The sequence below is a fragment of the Lepidochelys kempii genome, chromosome 6 (assembly GCF_965140285.1).
Source record: "Lepidochelys kempii isolate rLepKem1 chromosome 6, rLepKem1.hap1, whole genome shotgun sequence".
In the NCBI taxonomy this organism is placed as follows: domain Eukaryota; kingdom Metazoa; phylum Chordata; order Testudines; family Cheloniidae; genus Lepidochelys; species Lepidochelys kempii.
In genome coordinates this window covers 31,076,262-31,095,640 of record NC_136385.1, presented here as the reverse complement: position 1 = coordinate 31,095,640, position 19,379 = coordinate 31,076,262, and the positions used below count along the sequence as shown (strand labels likewise).

The 19,379-nt window shown below is 42.0% G+C and overlaps 1 protein-coding gene across 4 annotated transcripts in view; it reads right to left on the bottom strand.

Moving 5' to 3' along the window:
* The window catches only part of USH1C (USH1 protein network component harmonin), a 100,721-nt gene that overhangs the window by 56,761 nt on the left and 24,581 nt on the right, over positions 1-19,379 (bottom strand). For all 4 annotated transcript variants that reach the window (XM_078853178.1, XM_073347367.2, XM_073347368.2 and 1 more), the window contains exons 5-13: positions 18,722-18,830; positions 18,582-18,606; positions 17,724-17,781; positions 16,284-16,387; positions 10,070-10,154; positions 9,824-9,883; positions 9,236-9,292; positions 3,962-4,104; positions 242-307 (exon numbers count right to left, since the gene is read on the bottom strand). In XM_078853178.1, coding sequence (XP_078709304.1) covers positions 242-307; positions 3,962-4,104; positions 9,236-9,292; positions 9,824-9,883; positions 10,070-10,154; positions 16,284-16,387; positions 17,724-17,781; positions 18,582-18,606; positions 18,722-18,830 — 707 coding nt within the window. The remainder of the gene's footprint in view (positions 1-241; positions 308-3,961; positions 4,105-9,235; positions 9,293-9,823; positions 9,884-10,069; positions 10,155-16,283; positions 16,388-17,723; positions 17,782-18,581; positions 18,607-18,721; positions 18,831-19,379) is intronic.

The window sequence follows — 19,379 nt, the reverse complement described above, 5'->3', positions numbered from 1 at the left end:
TCACTTGACTATACAATTTTTTTTCAGTTTTTGGTCACTCAAACTTGAAAAAATTCTATTTTCATTGAACCCCAATTTTTTCATTGAAGACAGACATTTCCTGTAAAAAATTCCATTTTGACAAAATTGCCATGTTCTGCTGGAAAAAAACGTGGACAATTTTTTTTTTTTTTGCAAACTCTAGTATTTAATTTCTCTTTACATGCATATTACACAACATATATAGCACAGGATTACTTACTGTTCAATTTCTTTTCGGTATCTTTCTTCTTCTTCTGCAGCCTTTTGAGAAATTTCCAGTTTCCTTCTGCAATACAGAGCAATTTGCATTTAGAGAAAAATAAGTTGCCATGTGTATGCTAGTGTAAAACAAAAATATATATTGATGAGAACAAATATGCACTGGGAGAATTTAATCAAAAAGTTTTAGCATTAGCTGAAGAAAGCATCATTCTCCACCGTCGATACTGTGGTTTTTAGAGTTATTGAAAATATACTTTCTACAGTAAACGTAACCACAAGCTTAGCAGAGTAGACCAAATGCAAAATATGAGTGTAAACCACTCTAGTGAGCTGGAGAGTCAAAAGATTTGACTTCTAATCCGGGTTTCCCGCCAGTTAAGAGATAATAATGCTTATCCACCTTTGTAAAGTACTTCGAGATTCTCAGATGATAGTTACTGTATCAACTCAAAGCAGAGTAATATTTTTATTTCACCTGCACTACGACTTGGTTTCTCTCTTATCATCTAACTAAAAAACATAGTAAATCCCTTGATTTGCGCTATTCTCTACACACTATAATCCAAGTACTGTCATCAGTTCTGTGTGTAGATCAAAGTACAGGGAGACTCTGGTCACTTATCAGGTGCAGATTTATCATGTCTTGAAATCCCACTATTTTTGTTAACTTTGCTATGCCTAATTTATGACCTATACTGTTGAGAGTGAATTAGAGACAGCATCCAGATTAGAAGAATCGGAATATAGTAGGGGAAAAATGAGGAAGTGCAGGTTTCTGCAAGAAAAGACAGTAGGGAAAGGAATAAGGATAAGAAGTCAGAGAAAAAAGAAAGAACGGGAGACAGAGAGGAACAAAACTTGTCTATGCTCTTGCTCCATTGGGAAGAGCAGATGAAGGAGAAAAAAGCAGTCAAGGAGAACATGTGTTCTCTCCACTCTCCTTGACCTAAGTATAAAAAGAGAGAAGACTCTAAGGGTATGTCTACAATGCAATAGAAGTCCTATGACACAGCTGTGGCTGGTCTATGTCAGCTGACTTGGGCTTCCAGGGCTCAGGCTGTGGGGCTGTAAAATTGCAGTGTAGATGTTTGGGCTCTGAGACCCTCCCCTTTCAAGGAGGAGGGTCCCAGAGCCTGGGCTCCAGGCCGAGCCTGAACGTCTACATTGCTATTTTTAGTCCCACAAACCAAGCTTTGCAAGCCCAAGTCAGCTGACCCAGGCTCTGAGACTCAGTGCCATGGGTTTATTGCAGTATAGACCTGCTCTAAGAAGTTAGTAGTAAGCAGGCAATGAGATTTCACTTTTAAGAACAAAGTAGCAGAGGACAGGGATATTGGGAAGAGGCGGTGTGCCGGGAGGAACAACAGAATGAAGCAATTGGAGAATGCTGTTTCATTTTTTTCCCTTTCAACAACTGTAAACTGCCACGTTAATAAATCCCTACAGCAGTGACCAGTATTGTGTTCATCTGGTTCTGCTGCCCAGTTTAACCCATCTGTTGTTTTATTTAAACTGAGAACAGATAAAGCCTGGAGTCTTAGGGCACATCTAAACAAGCCTTTACCCCATGACAAGCGGGGGTGTAAATCTACAGTGCTCCAGCACAACACGCGTTAACTGTCCATATATGTAGACTGTAGAAACTGCCAGGGCTCACATGGATCACCCATATACAAGCCACGGATGCCCGGAGTTGGCTACTTTAGGATTCTGAGCACTGCCATGACTGCTGTGGCCAAGGATAAACCTTCAGATTTAGCTGGTCTTATGTAATAAAACAAAGCAATTTTAGTTCTGACCATTTACGTCTAGACTGCTGTGCTCAGACAAGTCAATGCAATGCTACTCATGTCCGTTTGGAGACGCAGTGTACAGTGGACATAAATAGCTACCTTTTATGTATTTCAACATTTCATAATGGCTCACCAGAAACAGGGCTGCTACAGCTGTTGCAGACCTTGTGAAGGCACTGGACTCTGACACAGCCATTTCTGTGCCTGGGGATTCTGGCAGAGTTTTACAATTTGAGTGATAAATAGAACACTGTGAAGGATATTGATGGGGAGGTTACCCGAGAGATGCAGTAAGAACCTGTTCTATTGCCTGGTGAAGGTGTGAAGAAAACAAGAGCGACAGCATCCAATTCCTTTCATAACTGGGCTACAGTAACCGTGTTCCACAGCATTGATCACCCACCATAGGATGCACCTTCTCCAGCCAGTTGGTATTTTCAGTTGTTTCAACTGATCATTCTTCCTAAACAGTTAGCAAGTCTGCCTTAGATACTGATTATTAATAGACACATAGTTGAGCACACGTAATAAGAACTAGATTGTGGTCTGTGTAGTGGGGCAGTGCAAAACTGCCCCCATCCCTGGAGAAGCACCTGAGACACTGTGCTCCACAATGGTGTGCACTTTTGTGGGGCTGCTTCTTGCGCACAGGGCTGAGCAATCAACACCATCCAGGAGGATGGATCTAACAGTTCCTCTTGGTATGCTGCTCCGACTCTGGGTCAGTGAGGGAGGGATCGTGGCCCAGTTTCCTCCCCAGGCCCTTTTCACTGGCTAGCTCCTTGGAGGAGGGGGGAGATGGAGCAAGGACTCTCTGCACTGTCCAGAGCACGCTAATGGCTATTGTGAGGTGTACTACAGCTGCAGGAAGTGGGAGGGGAAGAAGAACTCCTTGCTTGCCCCTTTTTCCCTATAAGCACGCCTCAGGATGTAGCCCTAAGAGTCTCTCCAAAACCCTCCAGGAACTAGATGCTTTACATGCTGATTTCAACCATATAGGTGTTTTACTGAGAAACATTTTATGGGCAGAGATTTACCTTGATGTCACTGTATTGAATTTTATATGGGTAGAATGTTGTGACCCGATACTTACAAGACCTCGGTAAAGGTAAATGGGGCTGTTTAAAAACAACCAGTTTGCCTACAATGCAATGTATGTGGGGACAGCTGTTGTTAGAGTTCTCTTTGTATGACATATCCCCTTGGAAAAAGGCAAGTCTTTAAGTACTCGGGCAGCCTGCTTTGTGTGGTAGTGGGCACTTGAGTATGGTCCAGATATCACCCTTCACCCTATCACTGCTCCCCAAAACAGTCTTGTCCCACCTGCTGTGGCTCTCTCCTACCATGTCTTCTGATCCTACCAGGCCCCTGCACCCTCATTTTCCTGCTGGTCAGATGACAATCCTTTCCCAGCCCCTCCCACTTTGGTTTCCTACTGCCAGGAAGGGATAAGAGCCAGAGAGTCTTCAGACCCACTATCTCCTGAGGCTGCTGGTTCCCTCCCTCCAGGTTTGGTATCTGCAAAATACTGACAGCCCTCATTTGTTACTCTATGGTTTTATAGATACAGTTTGTGCGTGTGTGTCTTTTATTTATATATATTCCCTTTTCTGTTGGTGTTGTGGGCACTTTGGAACTTCAGAGCTAAGATCCTTCTGTATTCATTCATTCTGTATATATACGAGAGAGAGAGTGCGCGTGTGTATCACTGGCACATTCCTTGAGATGATGAATACAGAAGGATCTTAGCTCTGAAGTTCCAAAGTGCCCACAACACCAACAGAAAAGGGAATTGGAGGAGAGTCTCTCAGCAGCAAAAGAATTAATGTTATTCGAGAGTGTCCTCGCCATTATTTCGCAGTCATTATTGCCAGTTCCAAGTGAAAGGAAAGTTGAACAGATCTCCCTCCATCTAAAGCACTTACTGTCTCTCTTTCTCTTGCTGCTCTTTGAGGAGTTTGTTAGTCTCTAATGCAAGCCGTTTCTGATGCATTAACTCCTGGCGCTCCTGTTCACGAAGACTTGCCTCTCGCTGCCTCTCGTCCTCAGTCATGAACAGCTCTCTCCCCTTCAATCACAGCATAAAAACAAATTCATCACTAAAAATCTGAGTTAACTTATTTCCCCTAAAAAAATCACAACCTCCAAAGCTGCTACCGTAAATGTACATTAAATTGCTTCCTCCCATCACTTCTACCAAGTAACACCTTCTATAACACAGTTTCCAAATAACAATGACCAAACATGTCAGGGCTGTGAGCAACTTGGGTCCCAATCTGTGATGTGCTGAGCACCTCCTACATGATGCTGTGCACCCTCAGTTCCTGCTAAAGTCAAAGGGAAGAGAGAATGCTCCTAACCGAGACAGAAGTGCTCAACGTCTCCCAGGAGAAAGCCCCCCCCCTTTTCTTCAATACCAGTCATTTTACTTTATAATCGGAGCATGCACACAGTGTGGTGAAACACATCCATTCTCACACCTGTTTTCTATTCCTGCCTATCCAAGTGGTGTGAAGGCAGTGTCAGAGGTGTTATGCCTGCGTGGATGTGCAAGCATCACTATCTCAGTATGAGTGAATAAGGATCCAAAGGGAACAGGAGTGGGAAACAAGGCTAGTCACATCATCTTGTCTGTTTCTTTGTTCTCTTCTGTTTGAATTTATAGTTCAAATAAAACATATGGAATATTTTCATCTCAAAACAACAGGGGTAACATAATGGAGCTGTTTGATGGGGGCCTTTTGTGACTGATAGGGCAATTTCCTGCAAAGTCCTTGCAAAAGCTTCTTGTATTAAGTTTATGTGTTATGAGGATTGTATGTAACCTCTCTGGGGGGAGATGTGACAGATATTGCAACCCCAAGCAGTGCCTTTCGGGTCCATTTTTAAAAAATGAACAGGTTACATCTGACTGTGTTCTACTCCATCGGGGAGGGCTACTACAGCTCCTCCAGGAATTAGAGACAGTAGGTGGTGATTAAGGCAAATCAGCCACGTTGCAACCCCGCCTTCTGGGAAGACTCACATTTACTAGTTCAAACTAGATTCTCCAGACACCAACAGACAAAGAAAGGACTTTTGGATAAGTAGCCTGAGTTTAAACTGACTCAGGACCTTCTTTCTGATCCAGAAAACAGACAGGGCCTTCTATCCCTGTCCCAGCCCCACACACCCCTCCCCCCGCATCCTTGCAGAAGGGTAGGAAGGACTTGACCTACTTTTGCCCCATAAGTCTGATGGGTGGCCTCTGATAAAATTTTAGCACACATATAGGAACTTTTATTGTTTTCAATATGCCTTCTTTGTAATGCTTTCACTTTAAGAATAAATATGCTTGCTCTGTATGGTAACTTGTGACTGCTGGCAGGTATGCTAGTCATAGCCTTAAGAGAGAAATCAAAACAGAGGTACTGCCCTGTGTGGGCAGTCTGGCTTGCTGTTGATAGTGCATTGTAAACCAGAGAGCTGTGCAGCCTTAAAAATCCTGGTCAGAAAAGAGTGAGACACTAGTCTCCACCCAGGAGATTTGATGGCTAGGAGCGGGAAGCCTAAAGTGAGTACCCTTGGTGGATCACAGACAGAAATACAGGTGCAGTTGTCTTAAAACTGTGATGCTCTTGAATATTCAAAGGCTGGTCATATGTGCCTGGGTTTGCTTCAATGAAAAATGTGTGTTAATTAGGAGGGCTGGATTCTCCACTTTGCTCAGGCTCAAAGTGGATGGATCTGGAGAAGAAACAGAAGAGAACTCACCATAGCTCCTATGGCAGCCCCCCTCATCCCTAGAATAGGGGGTGTGTCAGGAAACAAAGGGGGCATGTCCGGGGCAGGGGTAAGGTGTAGCAGAGCAGAGTTCCACTACAGAAAGGACCTAATGCCAATGGCATAAAAGTTAGAATAGGTCCCCAGCACCTCCAGAGTCTACTGGCGCTGATGAGCACTGGATGTAACTAGCTCCTTAAGCCCCTGTGTCTGCTGTTGAGAATCCAGCCTGGAATGTTTATTTAAATGAAGTTTACAAGGCCTGTGGACTATTATATTTAGTAGGACGAAAGTGAGTTATTTCGATAAATCCCCATCTCTCTGGATGAGGCTACTTCCCATGAATGTTGGATGGCCAAAGTCATCCAGGGAATAGAATTCTGGTCTGTGCATGGTGCTTTTTTTTAACTCCACGTATGCTTTCCTGGTGCTGCTAGAAATGTATGATTTGCACATATTTACATTGGGCTAAGTGTATTGACTTTTAAATGGATAGACTCTTGAGGAAAAATGATCAGATATGTACAAAGTGCTCAGATACATTGGTGCTGGAGACCAATATAAAACCCTAAGGTACAGTAGATGGAGTATTTGGTTCTTCTACCAATGGCATGTACATTCTGGTCATTCATAAATATTTCTGGTGCTTAAAACATCAGGGAGTTTAGAAGTGTACATCTAAAATAGCTTTTTAGCTTTCATGAGAGTCACTTATATAAAATCATTGTGCATGAAGCAGAGTATGAAGCCTATTACCCACTGTGCATGACCAAATACTAATGGCTGAATATTGGAAAGATGTTCACAGAGTAGTTAGACAACAGATGGATTTCACCCAACTATACTCCAGAAAACATCACACATTATCCCACTCCTAAGTGGCCTGCATTTTAATTGTTTAAATGAGTATGCTGGTAGGGGATTGAGGTGACTAATCTAATAGTATTTTCCCATCTCTAATTTCTAAGACTCTGTGATTTTATGACAAGTGACAGTGAAATTCTTATTATGCTATGGGCCAAACGTTAACAGTATCTGCATCTGTTTGTGTTTGCAAAAATCTGCATTTCTTTATGCACATCTGTTTGTTCAGTTGGGTACTGTCCATGCACAGCTGCCCTTTGACGTTTTTGGCCACATCATTTCATTTCCATAGAAGCCATTTTTTGGCTCTGCCCTCAAAATATCCTCTTTTAGAGCCCTCCCTCAAACAATCATTCACCTAAGTGCTCTGTCCTTCAAAATTGCGTCAATGGAGAGACTGAGAAAACAGCAGAACAGACCTTTCAAATCCTCAAATGGCAAGAAAAACATTTTAGTTTGGCACTCTGATTTGTTGAATGTTCTCTTGTATAACTGCAAAGGTAATAATGCTCTTGGGAATGGAGAATGTCAGCAATAACTGGTTTCTGCTGTTATCAAAGGCATTTAATCAGCCAAAGAATACTATTTATTGTTTTGTGTGCTTATGCCATGAACATTAGCCCTTAGATAGAATCATAGAATCATAGAATCATAGAATATCAGGGTTGGAAGGGACCCCAGAAGGTCATCTAGTCCAACCCCCTGCTCAAAGCAGGACCAATTCCCAGTTAAATCATCCCAGCCAGGGCTTTGTCAAGCCTGACCTTAAAAACCTCTAAGGAAGGAGATTCTACCACCTCCCTAGGTAACGCATTCCAGTGTTTCACCACCCTCTTAGTGAAAAAGTTTTTCCTAATATCCAATCTAAACCTCCCCCACTGCAACTTGAGACCATTACTCCTCGTTCTGTCATCTGCTACCATTGAGAACAGTCTAGAGCCATCCTCTTTGGAACCCCCTTTCAGGTAGTTGAAAGCAGCTATCAAATCCCCCCTCATTCTTCTCTTCTGCAGGCTAAACAATCCCAGCTCCCTCAGCCTCTCCTCATAACTCATGTGTTCCAGTCCCCTAATCATTTTTGTTGCCCTTCGCTGGACTCTCTCCAATTTATCCACATCCTTCTTGAAGTGTGGGGCCCAAAACTGGACACAGTACTCCAGATGAGGCCTCACCAATGTCGAATAGATACTGTACTAGATGTTGTTTCCCCTATTTATTTCAGCTATACAAGAAATGGTAACAAGTAAATATTAAGATTCATGTACTGCCTGTGATCTGCACGTGTTACTTCAGGATTTTATTGTATGGGGCCCTAAAGTTTACTCTGAGAGGGTTTAAACAGTTGAACAATTATTCAAATCCCATTGACGTCAATGAAAATATTCTAACGGACTTCAATGGCATTTAGATCAGGCCCTAAAAGGGCACACTACTATCGTACAAAACATTAGAAGTGGCACATTATGTTTATTAGTTGAGAAAAAGGACCAAATTCATTTCTGATGCAATACCACTGGAATTAACATTTACGATAGGAATTAATTGGTCTAGGACTTTACTGAGGCTCAATCCTGCTCTCACTTAAATCAATAGGCATTTTGGCCATTGGTAAATATATGGGAACAGGCTCACAGTCCCAACTTTATTCTGCTAGAGTACACTTAGCATAATTCTCAAACAAATAATTAAAAAACGATTACAAACGATACTAGCTTGGCCAAATCTAGCAGTGCAAAGCAAATTTTGAGACCATATAGATCGTTAGATGTGCACTATCCCAGTTCCTGTCTGCATCCAAGCAGAGCTCAGCACAGCTCTGGAGCTCAGAGTGCAAATGTGGCTTTCAGCTACCCTGATCTTGGGGCTGTCAAGCCATTGGTCAGGACCTTAGTATATGATAGAAAAGCCTGTGGCTTGCTCTGTTTTACATTGGCTACACAGCCACTAAGGGCTGTCCCAACAGCCAGGGATTACCAGGCAGAGGGAGATATTGGTTGCATCCTCTTTCCCCTAGAAACAGAGAAGTAACATAGGAGTCACTATTGCAGTTCTGCACCAGCAGAGGATTTCCTAGACAGAGGGAATCCACCATGGACCAATGAAGCTGGCTCAAAGGCTGCTTCATACCACCAAAGCATTCCAAAGTATCCTTAGTAGACTAGAAAATGTGGACCATGAGGTCACATGAACTAGTTTTATACTACAGACTTCAATGGATTTACTTGTGATCTAGACCAGTGTGAGAGTAGTGTCTGGCTCCCTGACTTCAGTAGATTTACACTGGTGCAAGTGAGTGCAGAATTTGACCCATTGTCTTGCATTAACTTGAGTTAGCGTTCTAGCTATTTTCTTTGCTGGCAAAATTGGATTTGATTTTTGTATCAGGCCCTCTTAGTGACTTCAAGCCAAAGCCTATTGAAGTGTATGGAAAGATTCCTATTGACTTTAATTGGCTTTGGATCAGGGCATTCAAAAGGGAATATGAAGTTATGTTGAAACAAAGACTATTGTATTATTTATTATTGCCTACAGTTTTTTCACATGCTTTCCGCTTCTATAGGTTCGTTACTTACGGCTCCTGATACAATGGAGATAGTTAGGGTTCGACTGCTTTTTAACACTCTCACAGCCTACAAAAACAAAGTGAAAAAGTCCATTTCAGTGTAAAAATGTTATGTATATAAAGAAGAAAGAGAAAGAAGAAGTAGGATAGTTTTCCTACTCAGAGTTTTATAGATTTTAAGGTCAGAAGGGACTATTAGATCATCTATTCCGACCTCATGTATAACGCAGGCCACAGAATTCCATCCAATTGCACTTGTGTTAAGCCAAATAACTTGCTTGGCTAAAGCATATCTTCCAGAAAGACATCCAAGTCTTGATTTGAAGACATCAGGAGATGAAGAATTCACCATTTCCCTTGGGAAATTTGTTCCAATGGTTAATCACGACCATTGTTAAAAATTTGTGTCTTATTCCTAACTCGAATTTGTCTGGTTTTATCTTCTAGCCATTGGCTCTTGTTATGCTTTTCTCTACTAAATTAAAAAGTCGTTTAGTACCCAGTATGCGGAATTTACACATAACTGCTGGGAACTTTCCATACACAAGACACTTAATTTAAATAGAATAATGGGGCAAAATAAAAACTCTTTTCCCACCTCTTTGTGGTCCACATTAGAGAAATCCACTCCATTTACTTCAACAATCTGGTCACCAATCTATAAGAAATAATTAAAACATAGCATATGACTCTTTCTTTGTTATGAGTATCCTTACACGTTTTTCCTCTCCTGCTGAAAAAGGTCACAGAACATGACTTCACCAATGGATCCCAGATCACTGAATGAAATTACTACAAAATAAAATGACCCTGTAACATCTCACTTGGAGGACAACATACTCACCTCCAGCCCCACCTCAGCAGAAAGAGAACCTGGTTTAATATTGCTGATAAAAATGCCTGGTTTTTGTGTTGGACCACTGGAAATGCTGGGGTAAACAGAGAAAACAAATGATATAGGATAACACCATACAAAAAAGACATCATACATGCTGAACCATTGTCTACTTCTAGGTTAGGTATTTCTTGATATTTGCCTCCTGTATTTCTCACTGATTTTTTAAAAACACACTGGGCCATATCCGCAGCTGATGTAACTCACCATAGTGGGGGGAGGGATAGCTCAGTAGTTTGAGCATTGGCCTGCTAAACCCAAGATTGTGAGTTCAATCTTTGAAGGGGCCATTTAGGGATATGGGGCAAAAATCTGTTGGATGATTTAACTGGGGATCGGTCCTGCTTTGAGCAGGGGCTTGGACTAGATCTCCTGAGGTCCCTTCCAACCCTGATATTCTATGATTCTATGATAGCTCCACTGAAATCAATGGAACTATGTTAATTTACATCAGCTAAGGATATGACCCACTGGATTTAATATTCTCATGACAGCATATCCTGTCACAGCCAATATTGTTTTTCCAGTTGGTCACAATGCCTATGCACGACACTTATCACAATAAGCTGATAGGAGAGCAACACTATGATAAAAATATTTTTGACCAGATCCTTTGCTGATGTAAATTGGCATTGAAGTCAAGAGAGCTATATCAATCTACGCCAGCTGAGCAACTATTCCACATAAAGCACGTAGTGAATGAGTAATTGCTTGCATGTTCATTTAGGGTGCTGAGGACATCTGCGCTATCACTCGGTTATGTATAACAGAATACCATTCTTCAGAACTATGGACCACGCCAAGAGGGAAGTCACAGGCAGGAAACCCTCTATACCCCATACTTCTGGGGTAAAAATCCTCAAGCTGCAGCTAAGAAAATGTGTTGACCAAATATGGCAAAGATTTCTGAAGCATGCTGACTGACTGCTGCTTCTCCTGCCATCAGGCAGATGCACTGTCCATCTTTCTAAGTTTGCAACCAGCTTTATTCCCTTAATTAGCTGCTTCAAGTTGTTCAGTGGCTGGGTAACAAATGAAAACATGAAGAGTGCACAGAAATATAATGCTGGTCAGTACAATGTGAATGCACATTGCATAGAAATGGTATTTCATCTTATAGCGCTGGTGAACCAAAGATACAGAGACCATCTGAATAAAGGTAAGTATAAAAGATAAGGGGCCAGATTTACTAAAAGTATTTAGATGCAGATAGGCACCTAGTGGGAATTTCAAAAGTGCCTCAGTTAGGTGCCGAACTCCCATTGAAAGTCAATGGGAGTTAGGGGTCTACTGAGTTATGGTGCTTTTGTAAATTCTGTTAGGTGCTCAGCTGGCAAAGTTTCTCAAATGTGGCCACTGTGGCCGCATGTGGCCACCAGGGGGTTTCCCTGCAGCCACGACAGCTTCCTGAGCAGTGATGGTGGGGCAGGAGGCAAAGCATTGCCCCCTCCCTCCCTGTTCCTCCTGGATGCACAGCCCTGCACAGCCCCTGGAGACAGGTGGGGCACAACACAACACTGCAGGAGCACAGTACCGGGGAGGGGGAAAGGGGGAGCAATGAGGCTCAGGCTTCAGCCCTGGGGTGGTTGGGAGGTGGGCTCCAGCGGTGGGACTTAGGAAGCCCGGCTGTGTGGACCAGGGGCTCCAGCCATGGGACTTCAGGAGCCAACACTTGGCTTTGGCTGCACTTCAGGCACCGATCCCCAGCTCCAGGCACCGATCCCCAGCCCCAAGTGTGCAGCAGCAGACGCTGGCCTCAGGTGCCAATCCCCTGGCTTCAGCCCCATGGCAGTGGGCAGTGGGCACTGACTCCTGGATCTGGCCACGCAGCGCCGGAGTCCAGCACCTAGCTCCAAGATCTGGCCGCATGGCAGGAGGCACTGGCCCGGGGCTCCAACTGCCTGCCCCAGCCGTGCAGCTTCTGCTCCAGGCACAGGTACTGACCCCTTCCCCAGCCATGCAGCTCCTGCCTCCAGATCCAGGCTCTGGCCATGGGTACTTGGCCACACAGCAGTGGGCACCAACCCCCGGCTCCAGTCGCGCAGCTGAGGGCTCACCACCCACCCTCCTCTCTCTTGGCCCCGCATCCATGCCCCCTTCTCCATCGCCCCTGGACTCCACTGTCTACCTGGCTCTGCATCTACTCCTCCATCGCCTTGTGCCCCCATTACCGCCCCCGGCCCATATCCATCCCACCATGTCCCCACTGCCTCTGACCCCTCCCCCTCATCCAGGGCTTAATTTGTTCTGAAACTTGCTGAGAAAAGTGATATTAACAGACACACAAGTATCACTTTTCACAGCCTTCCAGATCACTACTAAGTGTCCTGTAAAAAGTGATTGAAATTAACAAACATACAAATACCACTTTTCACAGTAGTATTTTTATTATTGAGTCTGCAAAAAAAAACCCAACCCTACATAAATTACAATGATGGGGATGTGTATATGTGCTATTTATCTGTTTTTCCTAAAGTTAATCAAGTATTTTAGGAAAAAGTGCCAGTGTGGCCACCAGCAAGACTTAGTGGCCGCACTCTGAAGCCACCAAAAAATTTCTTGCGAGAACCCCTGCGATGAAGTCAAGAACTTAACTGAACAGAAAACCAATCTAAATGTATTTAATCTTCAGGGACTGAGACGTCAACAAAAAACAAAAGGGGATATATTATTTCATTATGTGATTACGGACATACAAAGATTAAAAAGTTTAGATTCTCCACAATTGGATTTGCTGTTAGTAATTCTGTAAACTAAAGCCATAAACAGCCTTAAAACACGCCGCCTAGCTTGAGCCAATAACATGTTAACATCAGTCATTTATATGCATATGCAGAAACCATCAGTGTTGGAATGCTGTTATAAACAATTAATACATTATAATAATTACTATATTACAGAGAATCTAGGAGACTGTTCTGGCTTCCTCACTACCAGGATCTAGTCAGCATTCCCCCTCCCCGAGACACCAGGGGCACAATGCTGGAGGAGCAGGTAGCCAGTGAATTCCCCACCTTCCTGGAGCAGTGGGACTCAGCCTTTGGGCTTCAGCCCTGGGATGGCAGGGCGGCAGGCTCCAGCTGCTGGGCTTCGAGCACCAGCCCCAGGCTCTGGCTGCACGGCAGCAGGCCCCAGGCTCCAGCCATGCAGCTTTGGGCTCCGTCCACCAGGTGTGGCACTTCAGGCTGCAGCCTCCTGCTGCCTCCCCCGGCCACCTCTCCACCCCCATTGCCCCTGGTCCTCGCTGTCTCCCCTGACCGCCCATCAAGGGCTTAATTTGTCCCCAGCCTTGCCAGGGCCGAGTAAGTCTGCTCTGAAAAGTGATACAGTACTTGCATGTTTGTTAATGTCACTTTTCACAACAGACTTACTAGCTAGCAATAAAGGAACTACAATGATTTGGACGTGTATATGTGCATATTTATTTGTTTTTCCTAAAACTAATTAAGTACTTTAGAGAGAAGTGTGATAGCGGCCACCAGCAAGAGTTGTTGGCCGCACTCTAAGCCAACCAAATAATTTGTCCTGAGAACCCCTGTCTTAGGGCATCTAAATATCTTTGTAAATCCGGCCCAGAGTTCATGTGGCAGGAGTGTATTTTCATACAGTTATAAACAGAACAGTACAAAGAGCATAAAGTTGTTTTTTCTAAGCCATAAAAAGTCTGACCATAAAACATGAAGTAATATGATATTTTTTTCCTCCTACGCTCCTCTAATGTCTATTACTAATTAGAATATGGCAAGCTGGAGAAATTGCTATATTCAATGTTCTAAACAGTTTCCCCCCCATAAAGTCTGCACTGTTTCCTAAAAACAAATGAACCAAAACCAAAACCAAACATCCCTTCCACATTTAGTTAATTCATATTAATACGGAATAGCTACTTTATGAATTCAAAGTTAAATATGATAGTATAAAAATTACTTCCGTGCATCATAAAAAGGCTTAATGGGTATTTTATTATAGGTATATGGTACATTTGAGGGAATATGATAAATCATAAATGCTAACATCTCATCTACATGGTGGAACTGATTCTCCACTCACAACCAATTTACACTTGGGTAACTCCACTGATTTTAGAATTGCTCCTGATTTACACCAGTACAAATAAGAGAATCATGCCCAGTCAGAATAAACTTTTTTTTTTAAACTCATCCCATCTGTGCAATTGTAACTCCAACAGACCCCAGTCGTCGGTGGGCGGGATAGAACTGGGGACCTCTGGAGCTTAGTGCATGAGCCTCTACCGCAAGAACTAAAAGCCAACTGCCTATTAGCTCAGGCTGTAGAGCAGACTCATTAACCTCTCTCTAAGTGGTCTTGGTGCCACTAGATGGGACAGAACACCACACCCAGAAGGTGTGTGGGTTACACAATGCTTTGCCATATAACCTTATATTATCATTCTTTCTAATTATCTGATTTAAATTTTGTAAATCATACTATCATAGAAAGGGATGGTTCTTTTTAAAATAAATGTTATGTTCTGATTGCAGAATCATTTTGTGTGGGGATAGAAAGATTAACCCCTTTACTGCTGCTACCAGCATTTAAAAAAAAAAAAAATCTATAGATCAAGACATACTATACCACATATGTTCAGCAGCGGCAGTAAATGATCCCCAATAATAAGGTAACTGATTATTCTTAATTTCACAGATGATCCTTGAACAGTTCTTTGTTAGGGTATGTCTACACTATGAGCTGGGGGTGTGACTCCCAGCTCAAGGAGACATACCCACACTAGCTCTGATTGAGCTAGAATGCTACAAACAGGGTAGCTATGAGAGTGTGAGCAGCTCAAGGGATAACTGCCCCAAGTACATTCCCGTCTGAGACCCCAGGCACATACTCGTGGCAGCTAGCCTTTCCTGTGACTTGTGCCACCCTGGCTACACTCTATTTTTAGTGCGCTAGCTCGATCAGAGTGAACGTGAATCTTTCTCCTCGAGCTGTGAATCGCACCCCCCCCAGCTTGAAGTACAGATATACCCTTAAGCATGAAAAAGAGGTCAGCGTATTTATTAAGCTTTTTCTGACCAAAAAAAAATCACATTCAGTGCAAGCGCACAAGATCATAGAGAGTATTAAAAGATGTTAAGTATGGCGCCTGTCTGGCTAAGAGCTGGTCTGTACACAAACTTGCACCAAAATAATTATATGAGTTTTAAATCATACTTTTTGTTTTTTCAGTGCAAGTCTGGGGGTAGGAACTCATTTTTGAATAAAAGTGCCCTATTTTGATTTTGCTTAAGTCGATTTAAAAAAAAAAAAGTGTGAATTAAGACCAACTGAGTAATTTTGGTGCCAAAAGTAGGATGGAGAGATTTGGAAAGAGTGAATAACATTATGAATAAGGCTGTAAGAAAGTTGTGATCTTTTTTTTTGGTTCAAAAGTTGCAGTCACAGTTTGTTAAAGTTGCAGTTTGGGTACATTCTTCCCAGGATTGCAGCCTGCTTTCCAAAGCAGGGCAGCAGCACAGAAGAGAAGCTTGGCTCTCAAAGACAGATGGAGGGACAACTGGGCCAAAATTGAATGGCAGTGTGACCCTGTGCTCCGGGACAACGAAATCAATGGCACTCAGGCACTTTTGAAAATTCCAGTAGGCACCTATCTGCATCATTAGGTATATAAATACCCTTTAAAAATATGTAGCCCATAGACACCTAAATAATGTACCTGCTTTTGAAATTTGGACTTAGGCTCCTAAGTCACTTACATGCTTTTTAAAATTTTACCCTTAGACACATACACTGTCAATAAAAATAAATAATTCTTTTCTTTTGATTTATAAGTAACTAAAAGAAAAAAAAGTTCCTATACTATGTTCTAGGTGTTTTTTTGAAATAAGCTGGTCACATTTTCCATTTTGAACATGGTTAAACACAGATCAACAGTTGTTCTTTTGTAGTGACTTAAAGAGGCACTAAATGGAGGTGCAAAATTTGGCAAGTAGACATTTATGCTGCAGTATTAAGTGTTTAAATAACACATTGTACAAAGGTATTCCCACATTTTTGTCAAAATATTAGCTTGTATGTATCTTGTGCTGATACTACACAACTAGGGGTGTAAACAAAGACTGTTCTGCATTTCTCACCCCACAAATTACCAATGTTTCTTGCAAACCATATTAAATGGGACTCATCTACAGACCTGCATCCCATGCCCCTTGAACCAATCAAACTAATGAAGACTTTCTTCTCTTTATTGTCCCTTCCTCCAGATGAAGCGAGTCCAGCAACACTGCCTTTTCCCTCCTATAGCAAAAGAAAGAAGGGGAAAAAGACTGCAGGCGAAATCCTGGCTTCACTGAAGCCAGTAGTAAACTCCCATTGATTTCAATGTGTCTGGATTTCACCCTACATATTTACAGGTTACACTGCTATACAGTCCAAATTCAGCCCCAATGTAAGGAGGAACAAATACATTGACTTCAATGGAGCTGTGCCAGGACTGAATTTGGCTCTTTATTCGAAGAGGATTATCACAACAGTCAAGATCCATCTCAGGAGGAAAGTGGAGAAAAAGTTAAAGCAAGGGCATAAGAGAAAAATGATTCGCTTGTGCATATCATGACAAGAGTTGCCCAAAAGATATTTATTTGAGCTCACGAAAGCTTATGCTCAAATAAATTTGTTAGTTTCTAAGGTGCCACAAGTACGCCTTTTCTTTTTGCAGATACAGACTAACAGGGCTGCTACTCTGAAACCTAAAATATATTGATAGCCCTCATTACCTATTATTTTAAATGGAACCTTCCGTGATGTAAATCTAGGGAAAGCCAGTTATGGGCTTTCTTAGCACTGCTGTAACCCATGGATGTCATTCATAGACTTATTTGTTCTTCCATTAGTCTCCCACACTCTAGGAATTTTAACTTCTAACAGAGTCAGGGTATATCAAATAATCTATTAAAAATTACCTCTTGCAAAATAAAGCACTGGCTTGCTGAGTCACCAAACTCAACAGAAGTTATTGAGTCTATTGGTAGAAACATTTCATTTCTATCACACATTTTCTGTATTACCGCTTCTAGAGCTTTTAATTTTCATATCTGTCTGCTAAACTTTAGCAGTCTATTTACCATGTGCTCATCACCAGAACATCACAGCAAAAATATACAAAAGTCTACATTTTCCAGGAGTAACTAGTGATATTGAGTGTTCAAGCTGAGACCACCTGAGGGGGCTGATTTTCAGAAAGATTGAACATCTGCCTTCTGAAAAAATCAGGCCCCATTAAAAGCCATCTCAATTCAGGTACCCAAAAATGAAGGCACTCAAAACCACAAGTTACTTTTGAAAATGCAGGTGATGCTGTTTAGTTATGTTTTCTAACGATCAACCTCATCCACTCCCATTGAAGTTAATGGAAGCTTTTTCTATTGACTTCAGCAGGAGATGGATAAGACCACATAGGAGCACACTGGTAGGACATTAATAGCTGTTTGTTTCAGATTTCACTTAACAGGTTTTTGTACCATAAAAATAAATGCAATCACTCAAAAGATAAGTACAGGGGGGAAAGGCAAGCTAAATATCGCTAAGTGTTCCCAGAGGGCATATTACTAAAATAAGGTATTAGGTGTCTTACCCCAGAATCTGACACAAACTGATCCACAAATTGCCACTTAAGAGGCTCATCTGGAGAGCTAGAAGTAAAACAAAACTAAAATGGTTAAATATGATGAGGAAAATAGTTTAAAAATGATGAGTATATTGAATGTGGCTTCAATCCAGCCTTGTATTTTGATTCCACACATAAATGTAGGTACTATTGATAAAGAATTATACTGACTTTGTAGTCAAGTACTTAGACGTCTAAAGGACATCAGGTAAACATGCAATAATTTACATCAGTAAAGATGGAGGTAGAGCTGGTAAAAAAAAAACAACCTGTATAATTTAGCAAACTGTTTGAAAAATTATTGGTTTTTGGAAACTTTTTTCGAAAGTCAAAAAATCTCAACCAGTTTATACAGCAAGTCAAAACATCCCTCAAAAACCTAAAAGATTTTTTATCAGAACACCTCAGTTTCCCCCTACCCCCACTGAAATTCAAATTTTCAACAAAAGTCATCATAGACCAATCATGATTTTCAAAACTTCAGACAGCTTTAGACAGAGACTGCTTCTAAAAAACAACCCCTGAAAGTTAGGAAGATGCAAGAACCTTGGAGCATTCTGCTAAGTGAATTTGGTGATGGAATTTGTCTGAGTTCCAGACTGATTCCACTGATAAATAAGCAAGCTTATCTTTCTGCATTAAGACTGCGAATCAGATGAGGCAGTACCCTGCCAAATCAGCCAATGTGTATCATTTTAATCATTGGTAAAGTTGGCCATTATCAACTTTCTAGAATATCAATGATAGATAAGAGATTGTAGAGGAAATGAAGAATCTAATTTGTATGTTGGATATGAAGTTAGGAAAGGGACTGATTGCGTTTACCTTTTGACAGGTATCATGCCGACATCTGCAAGAGAAAAATATGTCAGGTAAATCTTCCTGCAGATTATGAATTAGCTACATGACATTCTCTCTGTCACTGTGGGAATTGTAACAACCCATGTGAATTTTGCATTACTTACGTCTTACTTTTATGGACACTATTTTCTTTGTGCGGATGAGATTTATTACTTCCTCGTGAGTGCATGAAGAGATGGAGTATCCATTTATCCGAACTATCTCATCTCCAATCTTAGAAATAAGATATAGAAGGAAAATCTGTTATATGATTTGTTTAAAAAAGGAATCAGTGTAGAAAAGTCTCTAAGCAACTTGTGTAAACTGATAATCTCTTTGATGTAGAGGTCTTGTGACTGGGAAAAGAAATGTTTTGGATAGATAGCAGAATCCTTGAATACCTCTAGAATCTCAAGTAAAGTCCAGAGTGAGATTTAACATAAGAATATAAGAACGGTCATATAAGGTCAGACCAAAGGTCTACCTAGCCCAGTATCCTGTCTTCCAACAGGGGCCGATGCCAGGTCCCCCAGAGGGAATGAACAGAACAGTTAATCATCAAGTGATCCATCCTGTCACCCATTCCCAGCTTCTGACAAACAGAGGCTACCAAGACCATCCCTGTCCATCCTAGCTAATAGCCATTGATAGACCTTATCCTCCAGTGATGAGCTGCCAAAATCTTAACAACGAGTTCCCTCCTCACCCCACGAAGGGGTCGTTGCCCACCCCCACCCCCTAGGACTCCTGCCCCATCCAACCCCCCCGCATTCCTTGACGCCA